General features: G+C 39.1%; 1 protein-coding gene across 4 annotated transcripts in view; it reads right to left on the bottom strand.

The window, feature by feature from the left end:
• The window catches only part of rxraa (retinoid X receptor, alpha a), a 121105-nt gene that overhangs the window by 13475 nt on the left and 82765 nt on the right, over positions 1–24865 (bottom strand). The window contains exons 4-7 of one of the 4 annotated variants that reach the window (XM_032569540.1): positions 17339–17489; positions 13761–13940; positions 9375–9544; positions 1099–1228 (exon numbers count right to left, since the gene is read on the bottom strand). In XM_032569540.1, the coding sequence (XP_032425431.1) occupies positions 1099–1228; positions 9375–9544; positions 13761–13940; positions 17339–17489 (631 nt within the window). Of the gene's footprint in view, positions 1–1098; positions 1229–9374; positions 9560–13760; positions 13941–17338; positions 17499–24865 lie in introns of all 4 variants that reach the window. The other 3 variants (XM_032569538.1, XM_032569539.1, XM_032569537.1) reach the window with 3 other exon arrangements.

Genomic DNA, 24865 nt, shown 5'->3' on the forward strand with positions numbered 1-24865 from the left:
CCTACTTGTGACGTTGGCGAATGTAGCTGAAGTGACAGATGATTCACTCTGTACTCCACGTAGCTGCATCACTAATACTTAGCAGCTAGCTTATGTTATTTTCCACAAGATGCAAATGGCAACTGGAGGCCTGTCTCTTGATTTAGGTCACACAATCTGGGTTGGTAGAAACAGCTTTTAGCCCGCTTGAATAGGGATGCACTGAGTTAGAGCTATTGTCTTCTGTATCTATTTCTTAGGTTTTCTTAAAATCGCACCAACTGAATAATAATAACTTTCAACCCAAAAAATAAACAAACTCCAAGCCAAACAGAGCATTTCAAAATTTCCCAGTTGAGAACCATAATCTCACACTTGAATCTAATCTTGGACCCTTTGCACTTGGTTGTAATTTGCTCCAGTGATTGATGAAGACTACAGCTTGAAGATACAAACTGTACCCCGTCATGTGCGACAAGTAAGTCCAAGGTTCCTGAACCAGAGACGCTCCTCTCCAAGAATATGCCATGAGATTCTGTCTCTGAACACCACAACAAGATAGACGAGAACTGAGAGTTTGGACAGAGTCCAACTCACAGTGAAGTTCTAGTTTGCTGAGAATGTGGGAACAGCTTCTGATTTAATAATATTAGGACCAAATGGCCCTTAAAAGATAATGCATACCGTTCACAGATCAGTAAAGATCACCCCACTCCTCCTGTCAGTTGTTGTGAATTTCCCTGAATCAGCGTCTGCTTAATGCAGATTGGAATTATTTTGTGCTGCTCGATGCACATTCCACATCTATCAAAGATCATTGTGGAAGCAAATTGCCACCATTTTTTTGTTAGAGTCTGAGCAACGTTCCACATTGATTTAGCTGTATATTTCATCATCATGTTGGTCATTCTGTGTGTAAGATCGACTGGCAAATTGGCCTCTTGCCCTATGACCCTGGAGATAGGCAACACCCCTACTGCAATATTGCACAATAAACCAGGGAGGTTCATCTAAATATCACAGCTATTGTTGGCAAAAATAGTAATATTTAAAGGAAATACAATTCACCACAGTCTGTCGTATTTTTTTTTTTGAACTCCTGAACTCGTGCTAACATACCTGCTCGTAGCAGGATGACCTGGTCGTCCAGCGGCAGCTCCGAGAAGTGGGGAATCCTCTTGGCCCACTCCACCAGAGTAAAAAGCTGTTTGTCTGCTGCCTGACAGATATTTGTCACTGGGTCATTGGGCTGCAGGAAAGCACACACACACGAGAAGAAACACAGGCACAATGAATAGGTGTCATTTTTTGTGTGTGTGTTTTTGTTACTTTAGTGTGTTTTGGCCCAGAGCCTGATCTCGGGATACCTGTGAGCTACAAATCACCATGCTTTCACACACATAATGACGGCAACATGAGTGCTACGCTGGGAGTGATAGCCTGTCAAAAGGAAGGCAAGCAGGAAGACAAAACAAACAGTGATTCTGTCCCAGCTTGTGGAGGAAATACCTGCAGAGAGCTGCTGGTGAAAAAACAACCTTTGCTGAGCGCGCTCCATCTTCGGGGAGCTTTTAGCTGAAACACTATTGGAGAAGTAGAAGAGCTCAAGAGGGCCTTCGAGAGGCTCAGCTGACACTTTACTACTAAACAACTCAGAGGGAGCTTTATTGCCAACCAGAAGGGGACTGTAAAATGTGCAACCTAAATTATGTGCATAACTCATACATATCTACCCCTAGTTATTCAGCTAAAAGAGGTTTCCAAGATCTCTTGTTTTACCCCATATAAAAAAAAACAAATAAATTCAGGAACGGTGCCTATTTTAGTTTTTCCAGTGATTTAGGAGCTCAGAAGATTAACTAGAGTGTAATCATTAATGTGTGTTAAATGATAAAACTAAGCTCCCAGGATTGTGTTGTCTGTTACTGGATTGAGCTTACGGTGCCAAGAACAAGAACACTGATTAGTTTCTCTTTCTGATAAATAGTGCAAATGAACCAGAATAAAAGCCAGAATAATTTACTGATTTGACTTTATGGGACTCCACAGGCCTTGAGGAGATGTGATCATAAAAGCAGTAAAACAGAAAGATCTTACAGCTCTTAGAAAATGGGTTTTAAAGCCTGTCATCTCTTTCAGTCCCAAAACGTAACATTTGCAGTAATGTTGCTTAATCAAATGTCGCAGTGCACAGAATTTTCTAATTATGTCTAAAAATTTGGTCCTCTTTTTATTTAGGTCTACAACGAGTTCATGTTAGTAATTTACATTCACTAACAATATGAATAAAGGTCATGTCAATGGCATCCTAAGTGTAGAAATTATAGAGCATTAAACTTTCATAAGTTTTAAACACAAGATCAATTTTCCTACAAGTAAAAAAACTTCAGAATTAAACAGCTGTACATGTCAGCATTTTGTCAAGGAGACCTAAACTACCCACCTCCAATGAAAGGAAATTCCTAACTTCACCTCAAGTCAGTAACTAAATGTTTGAAACTGAAACACTGGTAGATCCAACAGGCCAATGAACCCAAACATACACAGGTGTTATAAACATGTCTGACAGAATTGCCAATAACACTTTATTTGACGAGGTGTGCATAAGACTGACATGACACTGTCATAAACATGAAGGAGTCTTTATGAAGGTCTATGACTGTTGTCATGAAGTGTCATTCGGTAAATAATGACACTTTTAATGTAAAGTAGCTCTAAAAGTTGTATTGAAAGTCCATTAAAAGTGCCAACTTTGCATTAAAGTGTCATTAGTTACAAAATAATAACTGGTGTTGGTAGCGGATGGAAGTATTTTGAGCTTATTTTGCTTAAAGAAAATCTGCATTAAATTCAAAATTTGTGCTCCCAGTACTGGTTTCAAAATATAATTCATGCCTATAATGATTAAATATAACCCCATACTGCCATTTTTAACACATTTTATTTTCAATGACACTTGGAAACTTTTTTAACCAGAAAGTACTCGGCATCCTAGAATTCTTAGAGAACATTTCAGCTACCTAAGGTCATGGAAACATTTCTTTTTGAAGAAGAAAAAAAGAAAATCGTTCTTGTTTGCACCAAACCAACATCAAATACAGCTTCTCATACGGTGTTCCTGTGCTTTAGATTCAGAGGTACAATATCACGGTCCAATGGGAATCGCCGCAGAATACTAATGCAACACATGCATACTGTATGACTACTTTGCTAAGATGAAACTCCTTTTGGACATCCTGAACAATACTGTCAGTCTTTGACAAGAAGCTTACCATCATCCCAGGAGTCCAAACCACTGATATGCACATGTATAAACAGGCACACTTTTCTTTTTTTTGCATAAAATTAAGTCTAGTAAATATTCTTAAATGACGAGTCCCCGTGTGAACTCGCAGTCTGCTGAAGAGAGTCAGTAACTTCTCCCCGACTTCCTAAACCAAATCCCACAGATCGATGTTAAAAGCTGGGAAGATCCTGACATCAGCTGCTGCTCTCTAGAGAAGATTAGTTCAAGATGAAGGAGAAAACTCGAATCCTCTGTTCTTAATGTGCAGGCCAAAGGCGACCCAGTCCTCTTTTCCCCGTTCCACCCCAAACAGTCTAAGATTTGTGATGCCTGCAGAGCATTGCAGATGTCTATCTGACATGAATTTGTGTATGTATATATATATATATAGAGAGAGAGAATTTAAACCAGAAACAAAGCTTGAACTGTTTTTGAAACTAAAAGTTGTCTTATTTTCCCAGTGGGGCCACAGAGACAACTGGCGTCTTATGAATATTTCAGCATCTGATCTCCGTGGGAAACGATGGACGGCACAGCTCTGAGCGACAGTTTTTGAGAGCTGCGTTTCCTCTCAGAAACACAAACAGATTGAGCTAATTCCTTCCAAAGGGCAGGCTGGGCGAAAAACAAAGAAAAAACAAAAAAGGAGTAGAAGGGGGGCTCCGATGTGTGCCACCATCATGCCACCAACCCCCAGTTTCCTCCTCTTCTTCAATAGAACAAGAGTCCCGGGATTCTTGTTAGACACTACGGGTCTCATGAATGTTGTATGGATATCTTAGCCGTGTTTACTCTGACCTTGTTTCTTTGCCTCCGTCGGAGGAGATGACAGGGGAGAGGAGCTTACACTTTCCTGAGACAATTTACGAGCATCGTGTTACTGTACTTACTGCTCGGGTCATGGAACAGTATTTGGGATGTTATCAGTCTGCAGGAAAAGAATCTGCACTGAGCTGTGCCACTGTAACTGTAACTGTAACCTCACTGTATGGAAACACTTGACTGGAACTGCAGCCTGCCAAAAGTCCGAAGTGAAGGAGGAATTTGTGTGAAAGATATTTTCCCTGTGACCATAAACTGGCTGTGTTTGTTCTAGGCAAATCGAAGGATTTACAGCACACATGCGCTTCATCACCATCATCCCCACAACTTAAGAGAATTGCCAGGCTTGCATACTGTCCTATGAAATTTTCATCACTTGTGGAAGGGTGGAGAAAGATTTCCCTCTCAATTTTTCATTATTCCACTTGAACCAGACTACACCAGTGTGACAAGAGAGGGAAAACTGAGCTGCAATGAAGATTGGTATGAAAAAAAAAATAGCTCATGTGCCATTTTTTTTTATTTAAGGGCCATTGTTCTGTTGAAGAATGAAGTCTTTTAAACTGTCTAACATATTTTGTTAGATCATTTCTCTATAGAGGTCCATTTATCTCCCATTAACTCTGACCAGCTTCTCTCCCTCTTCTGAGGAAAAGCCTGGAAAAAGCATAATGCTGCCAACACCATATTCGTCCATTTTTGTCATGATTTTATTGATATTTACAAGTGGATGAATGTAAGAACATTCAGAAACTATGTGTTAATCTATTACATAAAATCCTGAAAAAAAGTCATGTTTGGGGTTGTTTTATGACAAACTGTGAAAGATTGCTAAGGGAATTAATGTTTTTGAGAGGTGCTTTTAAAAAACACTTCTGTATTATCCTTTAAATAAATGTGTGTACTGTAAGTATTACAAAGTCACAGCCTTGAAATATCAAAAATATCAAAAAATAAAAATAAGAGCCTCAGGTAGGACAGCGAATGATAGCTTTGTTTCCGTCTGCTGAGGAAGAGATCTCTCCTCTCCTCTCCTAGTGAAGGCATATTACTAACGCCTCTTTAACTCCTGTTCTAGGTCATCATGAGATAAACACACTTTCATTCAGCCAGACCAGACCCCAGCCATTAGACAGTGGCAGCGGCCTATTCACGGTGTACACCCATGACCCGGGCCCTGTGATTAATTATAGCACGGGGCAGCGACTCTCAATGGACACCGGCAGGAGGGGTTGGACGCGGACGTTATTCGGAAAGAAAGGGAAGCCCTGCTGGCCGGGCCGCCTGAATGCTGAAACTGTGCCAAAATTGTCGGCTCTACTTTAGTGAAAGGGTCAGCGCCCCCAAATCAGAGAAACAAAAATCAGGCTGTTTTCCTTGCCACCGTTACTTCCATGTTGTTAGCAGAGACATTGCATAACACATTCTGACAGGAGGATAACCTTGAACTAATGCAAAATGCTATGGTTTCATGCTGTTAAGCAATGCAATACAGATTATTGATGCTGTTTTTATTAAAATACAAAAACGCAACTACTTTTGCAGCTACAATGTCACATAATACTCAGAATTATATTATTGATTTATATGAATTTCCAAGAACAGATGCACATAAACAGTGAGTGAAACACAGAAACTAACAATGTGTGTAATGCAGAGTTAGCTATATTTAAAACCAAGGCTTAAGTCCTAATCCAGCCTCAAGTGCTGAGATGAAACTAAACACCAGAGTAAGCAGGCTATTTTTAAAGACATTAAGATTTCTGAAATGTACATAATGATGGAGGGAAGAAAAAAATATAAACACCAACTAAATTTGGTTAGAGTGGTGCTCCAGTATTCATGGGGGTTAAGTAGCACAATAGCTAAAAACTGAATATGCCAGCCAGTAAAGTGTTAGGTAGCATTGCACCTTTAGATTTAATGCTTTATGGACAAATCTGGGTTTCTTATGTAAATAAGTTTTCCACAGAAAAACTGGTGAATAGGTGAATCTGTGAATGTGGAACTTCTTAAGTAGCCTAAAAAGAATATTGTGCAGAGATTAATATACTCTGCTTTTGTTAAAAATGTGACATTAGGAGTCTAAGTGGACATGATTAATAATAGGGGGAGCATTATAGTGAAAACTTGTCATTTCTTATTAAACTGTAATATCAAATAATCCCATAGGAATTTGTTTAAACTTAAAAAGTATATACAACTTCTAGTTCTGGACAGCCTGCAAAAGTTTCTTTTATCTGTTCAGAAGTCTTCTTGTGTTGGCGCTGGGCAGGCAACAAACGCCGAGGGAGCCAGCATGACTGAGCGCAGACACACTCAGTGCATTACTGAGTCTTCACTGCCAGGCGCTCCCTCCTGAATCCTAACTCCTCCTCTTTCTCCCTTATGTCAACACTCATCTCCTACATTTCCATCTCCCCCCCCAAAATAGTTCTCATTTACTCTCATAACATCCCTCACATTTCTACCTTTACTTCACAGGACATTTCCCTCCCTTCTGAAGCAGATAATTCCCAGAAGCCCTCCCTGCCTCCCTCCCGCCTTCGGGTCCTTTGGTAAGCTGCAGCGCAGCTCCTCTGCTTCCCATGTTGCAACAGAATTCCAGAAAAAGCAGAGGCTTATGTGGGATGCTTTCAGGAACAGTCTGTCTGTTGCAATATTCATCACTCTTTAGTCTCCTCTGTGTCAGAGGCGGCCCAACTGATACTGGGAGCAGGAAGAATGAAACTCGCAGCTGAGTAAAGAAAGTGAACAGCTAAACCTGCGTTCTAAAGCAACCACATCCAACACCAGATAAAAAAAAAAAAAAACTAATACAAAAACAAACACATTTGTAGCATATGAAATATTAACTATATACAAGTAACATTGCCAAAAGAGCTATTTTCTCTCCTAAGTTTACTCGTTTTGCACTTAGTACAAGGCAAAACTAAAAAAAGATCAGAACTATAAAAAGAAGAAATATTTTTTGAACATTTTGCCACAGATGGAAAAGCTCTAGATGATTCTAAAATACAAGTTACATCTTCAAGTTCATGCAGAATAGGATAAAATTATGGCATTGTATAAAATCTATCATTATTTTTCACAGGCATGTGGGCTTAGAAATGCTTCTGTTTAAAGACTTTTACAAATATCCCTTATACTGTTTGCGTGGTTAAAAGAACTTAATGAAATATCAGATAAAGTGGCAGGACAGCATTATTATTCCAGAGTATAATATTTTAGAGTTGTCCCTCCCCCACTTGTTGCTCTGCACTGTTGGTCATCTGGTTGAAAGAAGGACAGTCCACTGTTTCTGTGCTTCATCAGAAAGACAAATCCATACAGATAGTGTGAAAACTGAAGGGCCACCACCCATAATGTGGCTTTGAAACTACAGTCTGGGTCACCGAAACTCACCGAATTAAAAATAAAAGCAGAAATATCTAAATGGTCCAATAACAGCGGACATGATTCATCAAATGGGTAAAAATTCATAAAAAACTCATTACATTGATTCTCAAGTTGTGGCATAAATAGACGTCAATGTTCAGGCTACTACTTGAGTGGTACTCATTAAATATTTGGGCCTCAACTATTCCCCAGATGAATACAAAGAAAATTGGCTAATGTAAAGATAACAAGCTCGACGGCCAAAAAGATGAGTAATTTGGCCTTGTTGATAATTGCTTCAAAAACAAACTCCTCAAAAAGGAAATGAAGAGGGGACAATTTTAAGAATCCCTGCCATTAGAAACTAAAATAGACATACAGAGAACCAGGAAGTGCCACTGACAACTGAATTTATGTCACATTTACCCCTGAAGTCAGAAACTAGATGTTGAAATAAGACCTAATCTAACTTAAGCAAGCAGGATCAAAAGGAAAACCATTAGAACATTTTATTGAGTGACCAAGCTACTTACTTTTAGCAATGCAAGCTAATAGCAGCACATCTCTTTACATTTTATACATGTTCACAAACAGAAGCTGCTACATGTATTTATGTGTGGGGATGATTTATTGTTATACAAACTCCCAGAAATGCAAATAAACTGTTTGTTTCTGCAGATGGCAGCCTCTCTAACGTCAGGATTAGTGACAAACATCCATCGTTGACTTGCTTTATTTTTTTTCAACTTGGAAGTTGGACATTTTCACATAAATCAAAAGAAAAAAAAGCTCAAATGCTGTTGTAAGGCCGTTTTAAAAAGCATTACAACAATGCTTTTTTTGTGGTGAAACTTGTGGTTCACCACACTAAACCACAACTTTAGTGTGGTGAATCTTGGAAAACTTAGTAGTTAATAAGTTGGCTATCTGATAATTGCTCCTGGAGGAGACTGCAGAGAGAATACAGAACAAAAATCCAGAATCTGATACCCGTACTTCGGACAAGCAGCTTCATGGTGGCTAAAACTTTCCATAGGAATAAACTCCATGCAGGAGTCTCTGCAGAAGTACAGGAACGGGTTGCTCCTCTCTCAATTCTTCACCTCTTAGACTCAGCCAGAGTTTCTACTTCAGCTACTGTACTTTTCTCTGCTTTACTGAGTGACTTCTCAGTGCAGACAGAAAGTGCCTAGAGGAGACATTGAAATGCAGCTTTTACCTCCTGCACTGCAAAGTCTACAGGAGCTGCACACATTACAATTTATTTCACTAAATTTGTAGAAAAATATGGTAATAAAACAGCGCACAACTAATATGGTTCCGGATTAAACTAGTTTTTGTTCTGGCTCAAGAACGCAGAACAATACTGCAGAATATTCTGCACAATAAAAACCAATATGAGCTTTAGCGAGTGTTTATTCTATATTCTGAAACAAAACAACAAGCAAGTATTGAATATAACTTTACTCTAACTGATTATATGCTGTTGTAGCTTTGTGAAAACATGCTACCCTCTGATTTTAGTTAAAAATAAACAAATTGCACTTTTGCTTGAAAGTTTTGTGAAAATATAGTAAAATTGTGCTATTTTTTAATCAAGTTGATCATTCTCTGAGAATCTCATTATGTGAAAACACAGAAAAATAAAACGGAAGAAGCTTGAACTTTAACAGCTGTTTAGTTACGCTATCATTAAAGATTTGTCTTATTTCACCTATTTAGTTTTGCTAATAAGCTGGAAGCTTTTTTCATTTTACCAGTACTATATTAGTAACAAAAACACACAATCTGATATCTAAATTTAGGGGGACTAAACAAGCAGAAGTAGAGAATAGTGGCCATTTCCAGCAGCAGGCCTGGCGTGTTGGAAAAAGACTCAGTTTGTTATCAGAGGAGAATCTGCGCTCACCGAGTTGGACGGCATCCCCAGGTTGGTCTCGATGTAGGTCTCGGTTTTGGGCTCCACCGCCTCCTCGGCCTCCAGGATCTTCTCCACGGGCATGTCCTCGTTCACGCAGCTGGTGGACTCCACCTCGTTCTCGTTCTTGTCCTTGGCTCTCTGGCGCTCCTCCTGGACGGCTGCATGTAACAAAACTGATTCCGTTCACTACTGCTGTTTACTGCTGACGTCAGCACCCACCCGACATGTTTTCAGTTGACGTAGCAGAACACCGTTTAGCTCCCGCATGAAACAGCTGACAGGTATTTGCAAAGCCAAACTTTTGATTAAAGCTGAGAGTTTTTGTCAAGTTCAACCAACAGTCTTTTTTTTTTTTAAAGTGTGCATTGACTTTAAAGGGGACCTTGGTCCTATAAAAGGATCAACAAAGCAGCGAAGAAACGTTCAGGGACTCCTTCCAGTTTCCACATCAAAGCAACCTGTTTTCCTCTGCTGTGCTCAATGACAAACAGCTATAGCCTTCTCCATACAAGTCCTTCATTCACACATAAATAATGCAAGGACTTTCACTTCTCCCTTACACCACAAATACAGTGCCTTTCAGCAGTATTCATATCACTTAACCGCGTCAAATTCCGACATATTTTTCTTAGAGTTTCTGCACCGACTAACACAAAGTAACTGATTCACAGTTTTCGCATTATTTGAAAAAAAAAAAAAAGACAATCTGAAAAGTGTGGCATGCACTTGTTTTTAGACACTGAGTCAATACCCTGCAGGACGACCTTTTGCTTTGGTTACAGCTGTACATGTCATGGGGCGTGTCTCTACCAGATTAGTAAATAATGACATTTATGCCTTTTTTTTTTGCTTAAACTGGAAGGACAGACTCTGTAAAACATCAATTCTTAAGTTTTGCAACCGATCCCTAATTAGATTTAGGTCTGGCCCTGCTAACACATGATAATGTATTGATTAGATATTCCATTGAAACTCTAGTTGCATGTTTGTTTTTATTGATGCCTAAAACATGTTTTCTTCAAGGATTGTTTTAGATTTAGCTCCTCCACCCATTTTCAAATCAACTTTAACTCTTGCACAGTATGATGCTGCCATTCCCATGTACCAGCATAGTGATGTTTTTTTTTTTTTTTTGTAAGAATGATCAGTTGTTTTAGTTTGCTGTTCACTTCATTTTTTGTTTGTCAGATAAAATAGCATTTTGAAGTTTTTGGCTGCAATGTGATCAAATGCAACAAAGTTCAGAAAGTTTTAGGAATATAAATACTTTTCCAAGATCCTGTAAGCCCTTTCTCTTTTTCTTTAACCGCATAAAAACAATAAAAAGCTGGAGTAGAATTCAATGAGGACTTTGTCGTGCATAAAAAAAAGAGATATAAAGAAAACTGTTGATTTTGTCATCTGATTGACTCGGAGACAGGAAATGATTTTGTTGCTGGGCAGACAGACAGGCTCATAGCTGAGGCGGGAGAAACCGCATGTCCACCCTCGAGTGAAAAAAAAATAAAAAATCAGTACGAGTATGTTTTTGCCTTTTCAGAAGGCTGTAATTTATTTAATCCGAGGCACCGCATATAAACGTTTAAACGAATTGTGGCTTTTAATTTCAATTGCGACTTAATAGAGCTTTTTTTTTGTTAAGTGTTACATAAAGGGAGGTTTTTAGAAAGCTAATGTGAGCATCCAGGTCTGCACACACCCTTAAGACACACACATTACACACTGGGTGTGCAGGACGGCCTGTCTTCTTACGTTTTCCCTGCTCTGGTTTCCATTTCAGGTTGAGAACTGGAGAGGCCTCGGCCTTGTTGTGAGGGAAAGGGAAGCAGAGGTTGTCAGAGGAGAAGGAGAAAGGGGCCCCAGTTTTGGAGAAACGGCTGTCTGGCAGTGGAGGTCAGCCCAAGGGTAGAATACTTGTGTTGGAGTCACACAGAGGTGAGGAGGGCTGAAATCATGTTAGCTTTATTCTCCCCTCTTCCCTCCTCCTCTGCTGTCCTGACTGGGAGCGCATAAATTCATTTAATCCTGTTTTTCTGTGGATTCGCTTAGCCTTTTGGGCTACTGCTGCTGCCTTGTTCGCTAACCACAGCCCTCGGGGTGCGGGGGAAAGGCGGTGGGGTGGGGGGAGGAGTGGCGGTGAGTGGGGAGTGAGGCAAGAGGTAGTAAACGATAATATCCTTGAAAGAAGTACGGAGCCCAACAATGACATAAACAAAAGCGTGAGGGAGGGGACAGGGGGCCAGGATAAGGTCAAGAAAAATGGAGAGAAATCTAAAATACTTTCTTTGAGCTAAACAAGCCCTAAATAAAGCTGCACTGATACAACACAATCATCGGTTTTTCTGCTTAGTTTCACACACGCCTTTAAAATAGGCCTTATTTTTAACAAACGTGTAAGTATTTTTGTCTAGTTTTTAGCACTAAAAACTAGACAAAGTATGAGACAGTATGATGCTGCCATTCCCATGTATCAGCATTTCAAGTGTACAAATATCTTTGCACACTTGAAATGAAACTAACTTACAAGTAACTTTTCAGAAAGATATAGGAGCTTATTTTAAGTTAATAATCCCTTAATATAGATGGAAAAAGCACTAGCTCCAATAGTGGATTAGTTCACTTATAAAAATACACTTTTCCCATAGTATATGTGAAATAATCTACCAGTGGAACTAGTAATTTTTCGTCGAAATTAAGGAATTATTGACTTAAAGCAAGATCCTATGTAAAAATGACTTAGTTCTTAGTTGTGTCTCAAATGATCTGTTTTTTTTTTTAAAAAAACAACTATTGAAATTGTAAAACAATTGTAACACCTGCATATATCCCAATTTTTATCCAGCCTTACTGTGGATCAAATTCATATGGAGCCATTATGAAAACTGTGGATAATTCCACCTGGGGGCTATTTGTCAGAAAAACTCTTACCCGCATGGATCCAACACGTAACTCTTGGGAAGGCAGCTGGAAAATTGCAGTAAAAAGAGAGTTCTTTTTATTTTCATATTTTACTTTCGATAACCATGTCTTATTTTCCTTCCACAACTATCTTTGTGTTGGCTTATCACATAAAATCACAATAAAATACAGTGGAGTTTATGATTTTAATGTGGCAAAATGTAAAAATTTGCAAGGCACTGTAATCTGCACTCTCCATTTAAAAACCTCTTTACCACAATGGAGAGATGCATTGATTTATTTGCTCAATGTGAGAAGGAGAGCTTAGCAGCACTGCTGAGAGCACAAATATTTTTAACACCTTCATGGAGTGTTAAAATTCACACCTCGCTGCCTGTTTTGCTTCCCCTCACATAACAAAACTCTCCTGGTTCCAAGGCCCACTGTGGCCCGACCTCTGCCGTCTCCACAGTGAGGCTCAAATCTGATCGACCACCTCTGGGTTTAATCAAAGCTGTTCGCTGGGCAAGAGGGACAGGAGAGAGCAAAACGTCATCATCAAATTCCAGGGAGTTTTCTTTGTTCAGAAGATGCAACAGTGACTTGCAAAAATTACCATGGCGACAAATTTTGTTTTTATATGAGCAAGGTCTCATTCAAGGATAAATGTTTGCAGTTTTACTTTGATTTGCTTGTCCACTTGTGGTATGAGCATGGATCAATGGTCCAAATTTATATCCACATAAACTGATGGATTTTGTGTCAAAAATGAGGGAAAAAGTGTTAACTGCTAGTTAATTCATAAAAACTATCAATTATAAATCTGCTGAACAATTGACAGTATTAACCTGCGCATGAGCTTATGTTTTTAGAAGAATATATAATTAATTAAATAAAGACTCTTTATCATGTGTGTGACTAAATCACTAACTCGTTTTGAAAAACAGGAAAAAGCCTTTGCATGGCATACGTATTATTGCTAGTGCCCTGAACAATACTTTTAAAATAAATGTAGCTATATAATTTTTTTTATATTGATTCATTCCTTTTTAAATTTTGATCAAGGTTTCTAGGAAGCTTAGCATTTCTTTTAGCCTTTGGACTCAAAGCTGGGTGAGGATACATACAGGTCAAACATCTTTTCTGTTCAACTAATAAGTAGTTTTCTCTTGGCACAAAGTGGATGATTTTTTTAAGCTTTTTTTAAAATTTTTTTTTAGGTATTTTTAAAATTCATGCTACTGCAATGAAAAAAGAAGTTTGTTGAATAAATATTCTGCTTCAGAATTTTTTTTTCAAAACAAATTAAACATTCAGCTTAGATGAAAGACTATGATCTCTTTCTGCTTCTGGAGGTGAAACCTAAATTAAATTAAAGAATGATTTCTGAAAAGAAAACACACTGATTGAAGCAGGTTTGTACAGGATGGAGGTTTTGTTTAAGCAGGACTTTATCCTCAACGGTATGTGCTGTACCTTCTCTCTTCATGCCCATGGCCAAGCACTTCTGGTAGCGGCAGTATTGACAGCGGTTCCTCTGGCGCTTATCGATAACACAGTTCTTGTTGTCACGGCAGGTGTAGGTCAAGTCCTTGCGAACGGTTCGTTTGAAGAAACCTTTGCAGCCTTCACAACTGTAGACACCATAGTGTTTTCCTGGAAACGGGAGAAGATGGAGGATGTTTGCCTTGGGTTTCAACAGGATGTTTCCTGAATTATGCTAAAGTGAGTCTCACATCAGATAAAATACAGTAGAAACAGCAATAAATTCAGGGCATGCATGAGATTATTATTCACTAAGTGAAGCAATGTAGCAAAAAAGTAAAGAAAATCAACATCCAGATGACTGGTATTGCAGAGAATGGTAGAAATGACTTTTCCAATAATCTCTCCCATGTGCTGTTCTCTTTTTCACATTTTGTCACATTACAACCACAGAGTTTAATGTCTCTTATTGGGATTTTATGTCCTAGATCAACATGAAGAAAGGTGCAACAGTGAAGGAAAATCAAATATCAAATAAAAATCTGAGGATTGTGACATGCATACAAATTTAGCTCCCTTTTGTTTGATACTCCTGAATAGAAATCCAGTGCCACCAATTTCTTTTTTCACTTTAAACAGAAAACTAACACTGACTGAACACACCATTCTTAAACTGAAACATGATGGTGGTAGCATCATGATGTGGTGGATGCTTTTTTTCTGCAGGGACATAAGAGCTAGAAAGAAATGGATAAAGGACCATTTTGAATAGAGCAGAACAAAAACATGCAGCCAGAGCTATAATAGACAAAATTTTAGTTTGAAGACTAAAAGCTCCTAGACTTGTAGTAACTGAGGAGCTGAATACATATACATGCCACACTTTTCAGATTTTTTATTTGCAAAACTAAACAAATAAATAAAATGAAATAAAAAACATGCACAGTCGATCCCCACCTATTCACAATTCATTATTTGTGCATTCAGCTATACCCTGAGAAAAGAACATCGGCACAATGCTGCATGACATGCTATAGGCCGGCGTGTGCAAACCAGCCAATCCAGGAGCTCCATTCTCTTTTTTCAGTTTTCTCTATGTGTATTAATGAATATTAAAGTATATTTAGTGTTTGAACTATTAAAATAGGCAGCGTTGTTTGAAGGGATCTGAAGTACTTGTGGATTACAGATATTTGCAGACTGTTGTGGTTCCTAACTACCAAATTACATGTTGGACTAAGACATAAGTTCTCTCCAAAGTAAAGTAAAGGTTTGTGTCTGTAACATAAAAAGACATGAAGATTACATCTGTTTTCCACCTTGGGTCAAAGCAGGCATCCTAATGCTCTCCACAGGTGCTTATTTATGTGACACACAGCTCTGAATAAGTAATTAAGACGAACTGCAGCACTCAAAACACAAAAACAGCTGCTACCTAACAACCTGCTACTTACACTGAAGACATGGTGCTAATGCGCAGTCATGGCAGCAGCATATGGGAACTGTAGTTTGATAAGCATCTGATCATAATTATTTCTTTGTTCTATCAAAGTGAACAGACTCTTGAGTTTGTAGTTTATGTTGTGGTTGTGAAAGGAAACAAAGACTCACTGAGGACAGATTCCACCAGGACTCTGTTCTCATGTCGGCCTCTTGTTCCTAACAGCTACAGCTTTTGTTTTTTATGATGGATGGAGCCCGTTTTCCATCTTCAGTGTTGCTCAAACTGTTTGTTCAATATCTGCTGCTTAGACCACCAGAGAAGATAAATAAAGCCCCTGAGCAACACCAAATGAAGCATGACTTGCTATTTAACGCTGTTTTGATTCTCCCTCCTCCCCTATCGGGCAGAAGCAACTCCGATGACGCAGGATGACAACAAAATTCACCTAACCCCTAAAGGTTAAAAGCTTTTAACACTCATCCCTGGAAAAATGATTCAACAGACATCTATTTGTTTATGATGGAAAAGGAAAAATAGAAATTGATTACATTTTTGACTGCAAAATCCTTTAGAGTTGAAAGTTGAAGCGGCTGAGTTAATTCTAGGTCAAATGATAACTCATGATCATCATAACTTTGAAAGGAAGATGCTTTGTTAAATAGCACTTTTAGCAATATCACTTTTCAAATCAGAGTAAATAATTTTGAAAGATTAAAAGTGTAACCTATATATTTAGCTGATTTACACTTTTTAAAGCCAAAGCAAAATTTAGGCCAAGTTTGTCAGAATTATGTCACGAAGTACAAAATGCAAAATTAATATGTTATTGTGTTTTGTATTTGACACTGAACAATAATATATTTCTATTCGGTTCAATCTGTTTGTTTTCACCTCCAGCTGCACCTCTGTTAGTTTTTTTTCCCCACTAATAACATCAACGTTGTGCAGTTTCCCGCACATACAGTATTTCTCTATTTCAGTAGAAGTTGATGTGAGGTTTGGTTGCCTCATGATTTATGTTTGTTCTGAAGCGCCTCCTTGCTGCAGCCTTCATGTGTTTTTCCCCCCAAAGTGTGGCCTGACTCTGACTTCCCTACCACATAGCCGAGATTTCTGAAGAATTACGCTGACTGTTGTCCTTCCAGGAGGAGTCCCCCTGCAAGAAGCTGCAGTCTGTAGTTGTGCCAGAGTGGTCAGCGAGGTTGCTCTCTGCCGACGATCGTGTTTAGATCTCCTTCGGAGGTTTTTTAGTGCGGCTCCAGAAGGATTAAGCAAGATTTGGGATAGTCCGACTTCCTTTTAATTAGGCAATAATGAGAGACGGTGTCATCCGAGCTGTTTACAGATTATTTCAAACCTTCCAGGGATCAACAGCTCATGATGATATAATGAGGGAGAGAGTGGGGTAGAGTTTCTTTTCTGTTGATTTTGATGAGCTCATAAAAACCCCAACAGGAGACCAATAAAAACAGATTTCAGGAGAGATATTATTATTGTTTTATGGGGATGTTTTGACCTTCACAAATATAGACTTTACAAATGTCAATAAAGAGAACTAAGCGTACAGTGCTATGAGCAAGCTTATTAAAGAAGTTAAGTGAAAGGAAAAAGTCCCTATGCCTTTTGAATCTACTCTTACTGCTTGACTGGACTTTGTTTAACAATCCTCTCCAGGGCTTGGTTATGCCTGTTGCTTGTGCAAGTTTCTACTGTATTTTTTCCTTTCACTCAATTTCTCACTAATGTGCATGGATGCAACACTCTGCGACTTACCCTTGCTTTCTATCTTACCGTTAAAGATTGACGTCGGTTAGTTTCCATAAGAAAAACTTGTTTTTCTTAGCTAAAGTGACCATTTTGAAGATTTCGCTGTGAATGCTTAAAATATAGCATTCTGTGTGTAATAAACATACAGAATATATTAAGAAATTTGTATTTTTTTGGAGAATAGTGGCCTTTATTTATGAGTAGCAGGGCAGGAAGTAGGGTAGCGAAAGAACCCAGGGAATCGAACCCAAAATTCACTTTTTGAATGAAATGACTAATTGAACTTGTCAATAACGTTCCAATTGACTGAGACACACCTGTGCTGTATTGATGGCCGTCCCGGTGTCGGTGCACTCACCTGAGGAGCGGTCGCCGCAGATGGCGCAGATGTGTTTGGTGAGCGACAGAGCCGTGCCTGAGGGCTGAGCGGGCACCTTCATCACGCCATTGAGGCCCAGCGGGGGCTTAATGTCCTCCGTGCTGCTGACCGAGTTCATTGGAGAGTTCAACTGAAACATCAACACACACAAACACACACGCCGACGGGTCACAAAACCAGACCCTCTGAACTCAAAACAGGCAATATTACACACTTCACTGCACAGCGGCTGCTAGATAGTTTCTGTGGAGTTAAATACATGTTACTTAAAGCAGACATTAGAATGAAGTTTGTCGTGTGGCGTATTAACCACTTGACCAAACTTAAGAAGAAAAAAAAAGGAAATTATGTAAAGTGAATTATTAGCAGTCCCAGAAGTTTTCTTCCCTCCTCTTCGCTCCTGTTTTAGATCTAAATCTGGTGCGGCGGGGATGCTGCACCACTCAACCTCAGAAACTCTTTTATTCATGCCCCCTACAAGCCCCGCTGGCTCCAAAATGCTCAGTGCTAGCATAACTACCCTGCAAAATTTAACAGCACAGCGGAATAAAGAGGCAGAATTTGTTGCAGGAGCAGTGCAAACGGCAGCTTTTAAACACAACTTCAGCTGCTGCCTGATACCTTCTGTTTGAGAAATGTTCTCCCAAGGAGGCCTCTCTTTGCCTTCTGTTGAAACCGAAAAGCCAGGAGGGTCAAATTATTTCAACTGCCTAAACGTTGCTTCCAGAGAGGATAAATGTTGCATGGCCAGATGCATATACTTCACAATGACTAAATGCAGTTCATTAAACAAGCTAGCCAAAAGAACTACCTCATGACAAAATGAGAAATGTAAAAGTCTGCTAGTTCAGCACAAGTTGGCAAAGCAAATGACAGCTATTTTATTAAATATATACATGTGGACAACAACTTTCTCAGCTTGAGAACGCGCTCTGGGTGTAGGACAGAAAATCACAAGGGAAACCTCAAGAAACAAAGATTTCCTTCTTGGTTTTGGTTTCATACAAGATCTCTTCAGCCATGTTCATAATCATCTGACAGAGTATGGCAGCTACTAAATGAAACATTTTGTATCCCTGTCACGTAGATATATTGTAAAAAAGAAAAGAACATTTCTAGTATAAATAGGGGTAACATAGGTTGAACAATTATTTGTCAATTCTTTAGCTCCACATGTCACTTTTATATCCAGATTTGATTCTGCACTTCACTGCACACCTCTATATTTATTTGTACAAGATCTATTATGATTGATTGTTAGTCCATCCCAGACATCCTGAGACTGAAATAAGTCTGGACGAGATTAGCTTCACATTTCTTTGTTTTTGCAAGGAAAAGTTTTAAGAGCAGTTTGTGAATATAAATTTATGTTTGAGAACTTAAGAAATGTTTCCAAAGTAATCAAAAGCCCAAAATGTTCTCCATACAGGGCTATTAGATGAGCTGGAAATTTTTCATTTACTTTCTCATCTTATTAGGATAAATTGTGAAGGACCACTATTGTGAAGTAAAAGAACAAGCTAAATGTTACTCAATGTCATCTAAATGTGTCTTGAAGGAGTTGTAAAATCTGTAAGTGATACCAAAGCATTAAGTTTGCAGTGAAGATTATTTTATGACCAAGATTCAAGATAAGAATGCAGTTCTACAGAGTTCAGAACAAAGTCTGGCAGAGAAAAGAGAAGCCAACTCATTCATCACAAATCATAGCAGGAGTTTGAAGGTGTGACCCAGAAAAGCTTTGAACTTAAAAAATATATCTTGTCTCGTTAAACTAATCAAGTGCCAAGAAACCAAATTATCAAGTACAGGCTGTTAATCTGTTAATCTAGTCAATCTAGAAAAAATATATCAGGCAAGTTGTCAAAGAAAACAGAAAACTGTATGCATTTGTTCCATTTACAGGTTTTGGGTGTTTTTTAGCACTAGTGTATCTACCTCCATAATGCAATTCAGCAATTTTCATTAGACCTTCCAGCTACGGGTCAGAAAACTCCCTTACAGTAATACAGAACATTATGCTGCTGTTCTCACAGGGCTCCATGAGCTGCTGTGGCTCCAGGCCTCTTTTTTCATCTTTTTTTAAAAACTCCAACAGCCCAGAGTACGAGTCCTGCTTAACAGCATCGCTACGAAAAACGCAGCTTATGCAGTCCATCCATGAACAGAAATACTCCTGACCACAGTGCTCACCATCGGCTAAAATAGAAAAATTCAAAAATACAGATTTCTTTGCTTCCTTTCATCCATGTTTCTGTACGATTAAGCATGACATATGGAGTGTTACAGCAACTCCGGGAATATGAGCAGAATTTCAGACTGAAAGGGTTTGAATTACTGACAGATATTTCCCAGATGCATCCACAAAAATGGATGATTTCACTGCAACACAGGAATATCTTTAGGTCACGCTGTGTCATCACCTCCTGGTTTGATCTTCATGATTTATTTTTTCATAAGAACACAGAAAATGTTGCACACAATCAAGTATTAGTGCTTTGAAAAAGATTTAAACTGAAAGAAAAAGTCAATTAGTAAAAAAAGGGAAACTTTTTCTATGGTTTATAGTTGAAAAGATCACAAATCACAAAATTGAATAAAAAAAATCTAACATAAATGGCCTACAAAATTTGACTTGGCAGTTGTTGAACAGTCAGTGACACCATTCACAAGGAGGGTAAGTCACATTAATGGCAATAGAAATAGTAATATTAATGGAAAGTTTAGTGGAAGGAAAAAGTGGAGAAATCTCATGTCGTCTACTGCAGTTGGTCCAGAGTGTTTTACCAAAGTCAGCACAGGTAAATGCAAACCTGGCTCTTCCCCAAAACATCAGCAAAGTCACAGGTGTGTGCAATGATTCATGAGAACGTTGCCCTAATGAAGTGCTGTACAGTATAGATTTCAGTAAGTTGATATTTCAGTATTAAGTCATTTTTATTCACCTCCTCTAATATTATAATTATAAATATGCTCCTGTCATATGTTGAAAAAACACTTTTTGTTTAGAAAACCAAAGAAAATCAAGAAAAAAAGGGGAAAAAATACCTTATCTGAACTATAAAAGCTGAAAACATGACATGACTGCACGTTCATTTACAGGATTACAAACACACACAAACACACTCACAGTATGAGGTCTTACCTCCCTCAAATGCCTGACTCTAGTTTTTTTTCCCCCCGTAGCGCAGCACTCGCAGAGCTGTCTCCTCGGCCGGGATTGTCTCTATCAAACCCTCTGTCTGCCTGACAGAAAAGATTCTGCCTCTCTCAGGCTATTTTCAGTAAACTTGCAACTCAATCCCAGCAAGACAGAGGCAGAAAGCCTGGGAGGGGTGGGCAGACTGGGGGCCGGGGGGGTTTCTTTCTCTATTGCCAATGGCAATAGAGACAAGGCAAGGGGATTAAAGTAGCTCAGGACCAGTACTGGAAATAGAATACACGAGCTCTCCCTTACAACACACACACAAACACACACCCCCACACACGCGATGCTTCATAGGGAGGTATATCAGCTGCAGGTGGAACTACGCTGCTCGAGGAAACCCCAGCTACAATACTTTCCTCAGCACACAGGGTCAAAGGCTAATAGGAAGCCTTAGACTTAAACTTAATCAGAATATGGAAGAGGAACGATTCATTTCAAGAACTGAAATGTAGGACAGAAGATTTCCTGAGGAACAATGTACAGCGTGAGCGGCTGGAACGCTTCGTGTGCTGCAGGTGTTATGTAATGTACCGTGAAGGACGTCTAACTGGTGCAGTTTCTGCTAGTGGGTGTCAAATTCGTCGCAGAACTGTTGCATTTGCTTATATGGTCTGTGCTGGAACACGGAACGTCACATTAAACAAGATACATTACGAGTTTCCTGGGGAAAAAGCGGGACCGTTCAACTGTTAGCATGCTAAGACACAGAGTGGAGGAGTCGTCCTTTGAGGCAACAGAGGACGAAAAAGAAAGAAGAGCCGAAACAGAAGAAGCCTCAGCCTAAGACGGGCTTAGCGTGATTCAGAGTCAGAGCCACAATGGCACTTCAAACGGAGAAATCAACTCCTCATGTGGCTCTTCACCTGCTTTTTATTCAAGGGCACCTTGGTTAATGTAGAGGAACTTATCTTTAACTGTTTTCTTCTAAAAAGCTGTAATGGAACTCCTTCAAAAGGTTTTCCATTATGCAGCAGGAGCGGCATATCCAGGAATAGAGCACTCTACTTTACAATCCACTGTTACAGATCTCACTGCCCGCCACTGTATCACCGGCTGCAAGCTGCTTATCTTAAGTATGATTAATTTTTTGTAGCTTTAATTTACTTTTGCCTCAAGGCGTGAAGCTTTAAAAAAAAAACAAAAAAAACATCCAAAAATAGAAAATGAAGTGCCAGGAAGTCAGCGGGCACTGTTCAAATCCCCTGTTGAAAGAAGGGAGAGGCCTAAATGGCAAACTCAGGAGAGGTGAGGACAGGGATCAGGTCGAGATCTCACCTCCAGATAACCCCCGCTGCCCTTTCACCTCTGACACCTTGTGACGATTACTTCCTCCTAAAAGCAAACTTATCTGGACAGCTCCGTAAAGGACAGGAGGAGTGAGGAGGAACTTTCTTCTGCTCGCTGCGGTGTGTGTTTGTGTGTGAGAGTCTTATCCGGACACATATCAGCAGAGATAGTGGATCAGGTTTCACACAGGGAGGCCTGTTAATGGACCCCTGACTAGCCTGTGTGCCTTCAGGGGGTCGCAGTGAGACAAGCCTCTCTCTCCTGGGACAGTTTGAATATCAGACACCGGTTTGAACGCAAACGGCTCACCAACAAACACGCAAAGGTTTGATTATCCGTGGAAACATTTATCCTGCATCTCTTTGTGGATGAACTTGCAGAATCAGAATGCAGGAAAGCTGTGTTTTAAACCTACACTGACTTGGACATCAACATGTTTGAAAACTGATTCCTTGGACAGTCTCTAGCTGTGTTTCCATTAACCATGAAATTTTGCAAATTAAACTTACAAAAATAAATTTGCTTAATGGAAACATGACAATTTTGAGAAATAAAAAACATGTTTTTTGTTAAAAGTTTTCGTGCTAAGACAAGGTGGCTTTTCAGTTGTAAAAAAATCAATGTTTTTTGCAAAATTTAAATGGAAACATTTTTTTTGCATCACACGAGTCACGTGATCAACACTGAATCAATACTGAATATATGTTATGTAACTGTTAACATATGTCGTTGCCATGATTTTTATCAAGTTGGACAATCTGATTCACATTTGATTTTAATTTAATTTCTTATTTAACGGAAACATCGCAATTGCGAAATTGCGTTTTTTCCATTTTAGCAGAAAAAGATTTACACACATTTGTAATGGAAATAAAACTACTTACTTCACTCGACAAAATATGCAAACAAGGGAGTGAAGTTATTCAGCAACTTCTACGATAGTCAATAGCTACTTTTCCCACTGACGAGTTGGCACTGCATCAAACTCAAAGTCAGTGGCAGGCTGCAGATTTTCTCAAAACATCTGTAGCTTAGGTTTTCTTGGACACTGTGTATCATTTCCTCACAGCCATGTTACATTTTCAACTCAAATTTGATGGTAAGCGGAACAGAGTCCGGCCAAAACAAGCAGACAAGAAAACTATTCCTGAATATGAAGTCAAAATGGCCACATCACAAATCCACCTTTTAGGAATCTCAATTTTTGCCGCCAAAAACCTGGTTTCCATGAAGGTAGAAGGTGCAAATGCAGCAGAAAATTTCTTGTCTGGGAAATTATCCGCATTAGTGAGGACTAAGTGAGCAAGTAATTATTTATCAACCATTAGCAAAATCCTTCTGTGGTTACATAAAAATTCCTTTAAAGCAATCCTTCCTGTAAAAACTTCATGATTATTGTCGCAGGCTCTAATAAAACACAGTCTCGGTTCTCTCCTAGTGGCTTAGTAGTAGCAGACATGATTCCAGACAGCTCGGAGGTTTACAACTCGCCCCATGCTGTGCCACAACAGATAAAACGAAGCCCTACTGGCTCAGTTTAGATATATGTGTGTGTGTGTGAGAGAGAGTTGCTGTGGAGTTCTCTTGCTGCGGAAAAAAGGCGATTTTAGTGAGACTATCAGTGGCATAAAACAGCTGAACCTTATGGGGCAAAGTGGAAATATGCAGTGACTTTCAGCTGTTGTGTCACCTCAGCGTGGCAGCATCAGAGCGTGCGTTTTCTCCGCTGTTTTTAGCATTTGTGAGAGCGCACGCAGAGCTCGGGTGCATTTCAAACATGCGTTTGTATGTTTTTGTTGCGTGTGCACCCCAGCGTGTGATTTTATGTGTGCAAGCAGACATGACTGTAACACATACTCCTCCATGTGTGCGGTTGATTCTGTACTTTCAGGCTTCTGTGAGTACTGAAGAGGATATGATGTTTTATGTGGGACAGATCCTCACATGTGGGCAAATATCACACTGCCCATTACAGAAAAACTTCACTGTGGCAACCTTATTCTAGCTGGTGTAAATAAGAGTTAAAATGCGTGATATCTTGCATCTTTCCCCCCTAAACCTATTGCATTGTGCTGTGACCAAACATCTCTACGTTGATCAAGGATCATTGTTTGACTCCTCTTATGGTTTAGTAAGGTGTAACTTGGTTCAAGTCATGCTTCAATTTTATTTTAAGACAGAAGAAGCGTTCTCTTTCAACCTTTCCTTTGTTTTTTTCTAATCAGCCGGTTGAGTATGAGGTGAAGTTCTTTGTGGGTTTTCTTTCTTGTAGTTTCTCTGAACATTGTCTGACTTTTTGATGAATTTGCTAGTACGTCCTGCCTGAGTGAATTAGTAGCAGTTTTAAATGTTTCTACTTAACACCGTAACGTGACTATAAATTGTCTTTATGGCCGTATAACCCTTCCCAGATTGATGTAAGGCAGACTCTGCTTCTTTAACATGATTACAGATGTCTTTCCTTCTTGACATTGTGCTAACACACTCATGCATGCATCAGTCCTGATTATGTATAATCACCTTGGTGACCATCAACTATTCAGTTTCTTGAATAAACAGTACCTGACTATTAGACATAGCTGTTTATAGCTAGTTATATTGGCAATTATTAAAACTAGTTTTCCATTACTGTAAATAGAATTGAAATATTATTCAAAAATGTCTGCTGTCTCCGAAATAATGCATGCATACATAAACTTTTTAATGTATTCTGTCCAATTGTGCAAGAACTACATCCGAGCGATCCCTAAGGTGTTTTCCCAAATGTTGGTTTGCCTCCGTTTGCCAACATTTCCCATCCATCTGGCTGCGTGTGTGTGCGTGTGTGTGTGTGCATGTGTTGAGAAAACAGTTCAAAAGTTCAAACAAAGTCAGACTCTGGCAGTATCTCTACGTATTTACATTTATTGTGAAACTATTTAGGACATGAATGTCATCTTTTATTAAAAACTTGAGATCATGTAGCTTGTTTTTGGATCTAAAAGCCTTTCCAGCATAAAGATGAGATCGAG

This window comes from Xiphophorus hellerii, chromosome 8 (assembly GCF_003331165.1).
Source record: "Xiphophorus hellerii strain 12219 chromosome 8, Xiphophorus_hellerii-4.1, whole genome shotgun sequence".
Lineage (NCBI taxonomy): Eukaryota > Metazoa > Chordata > Actinopteri > Cyprinodontiformes > Poeciliidae > Xiphophorus > Xiphophorus hellerii.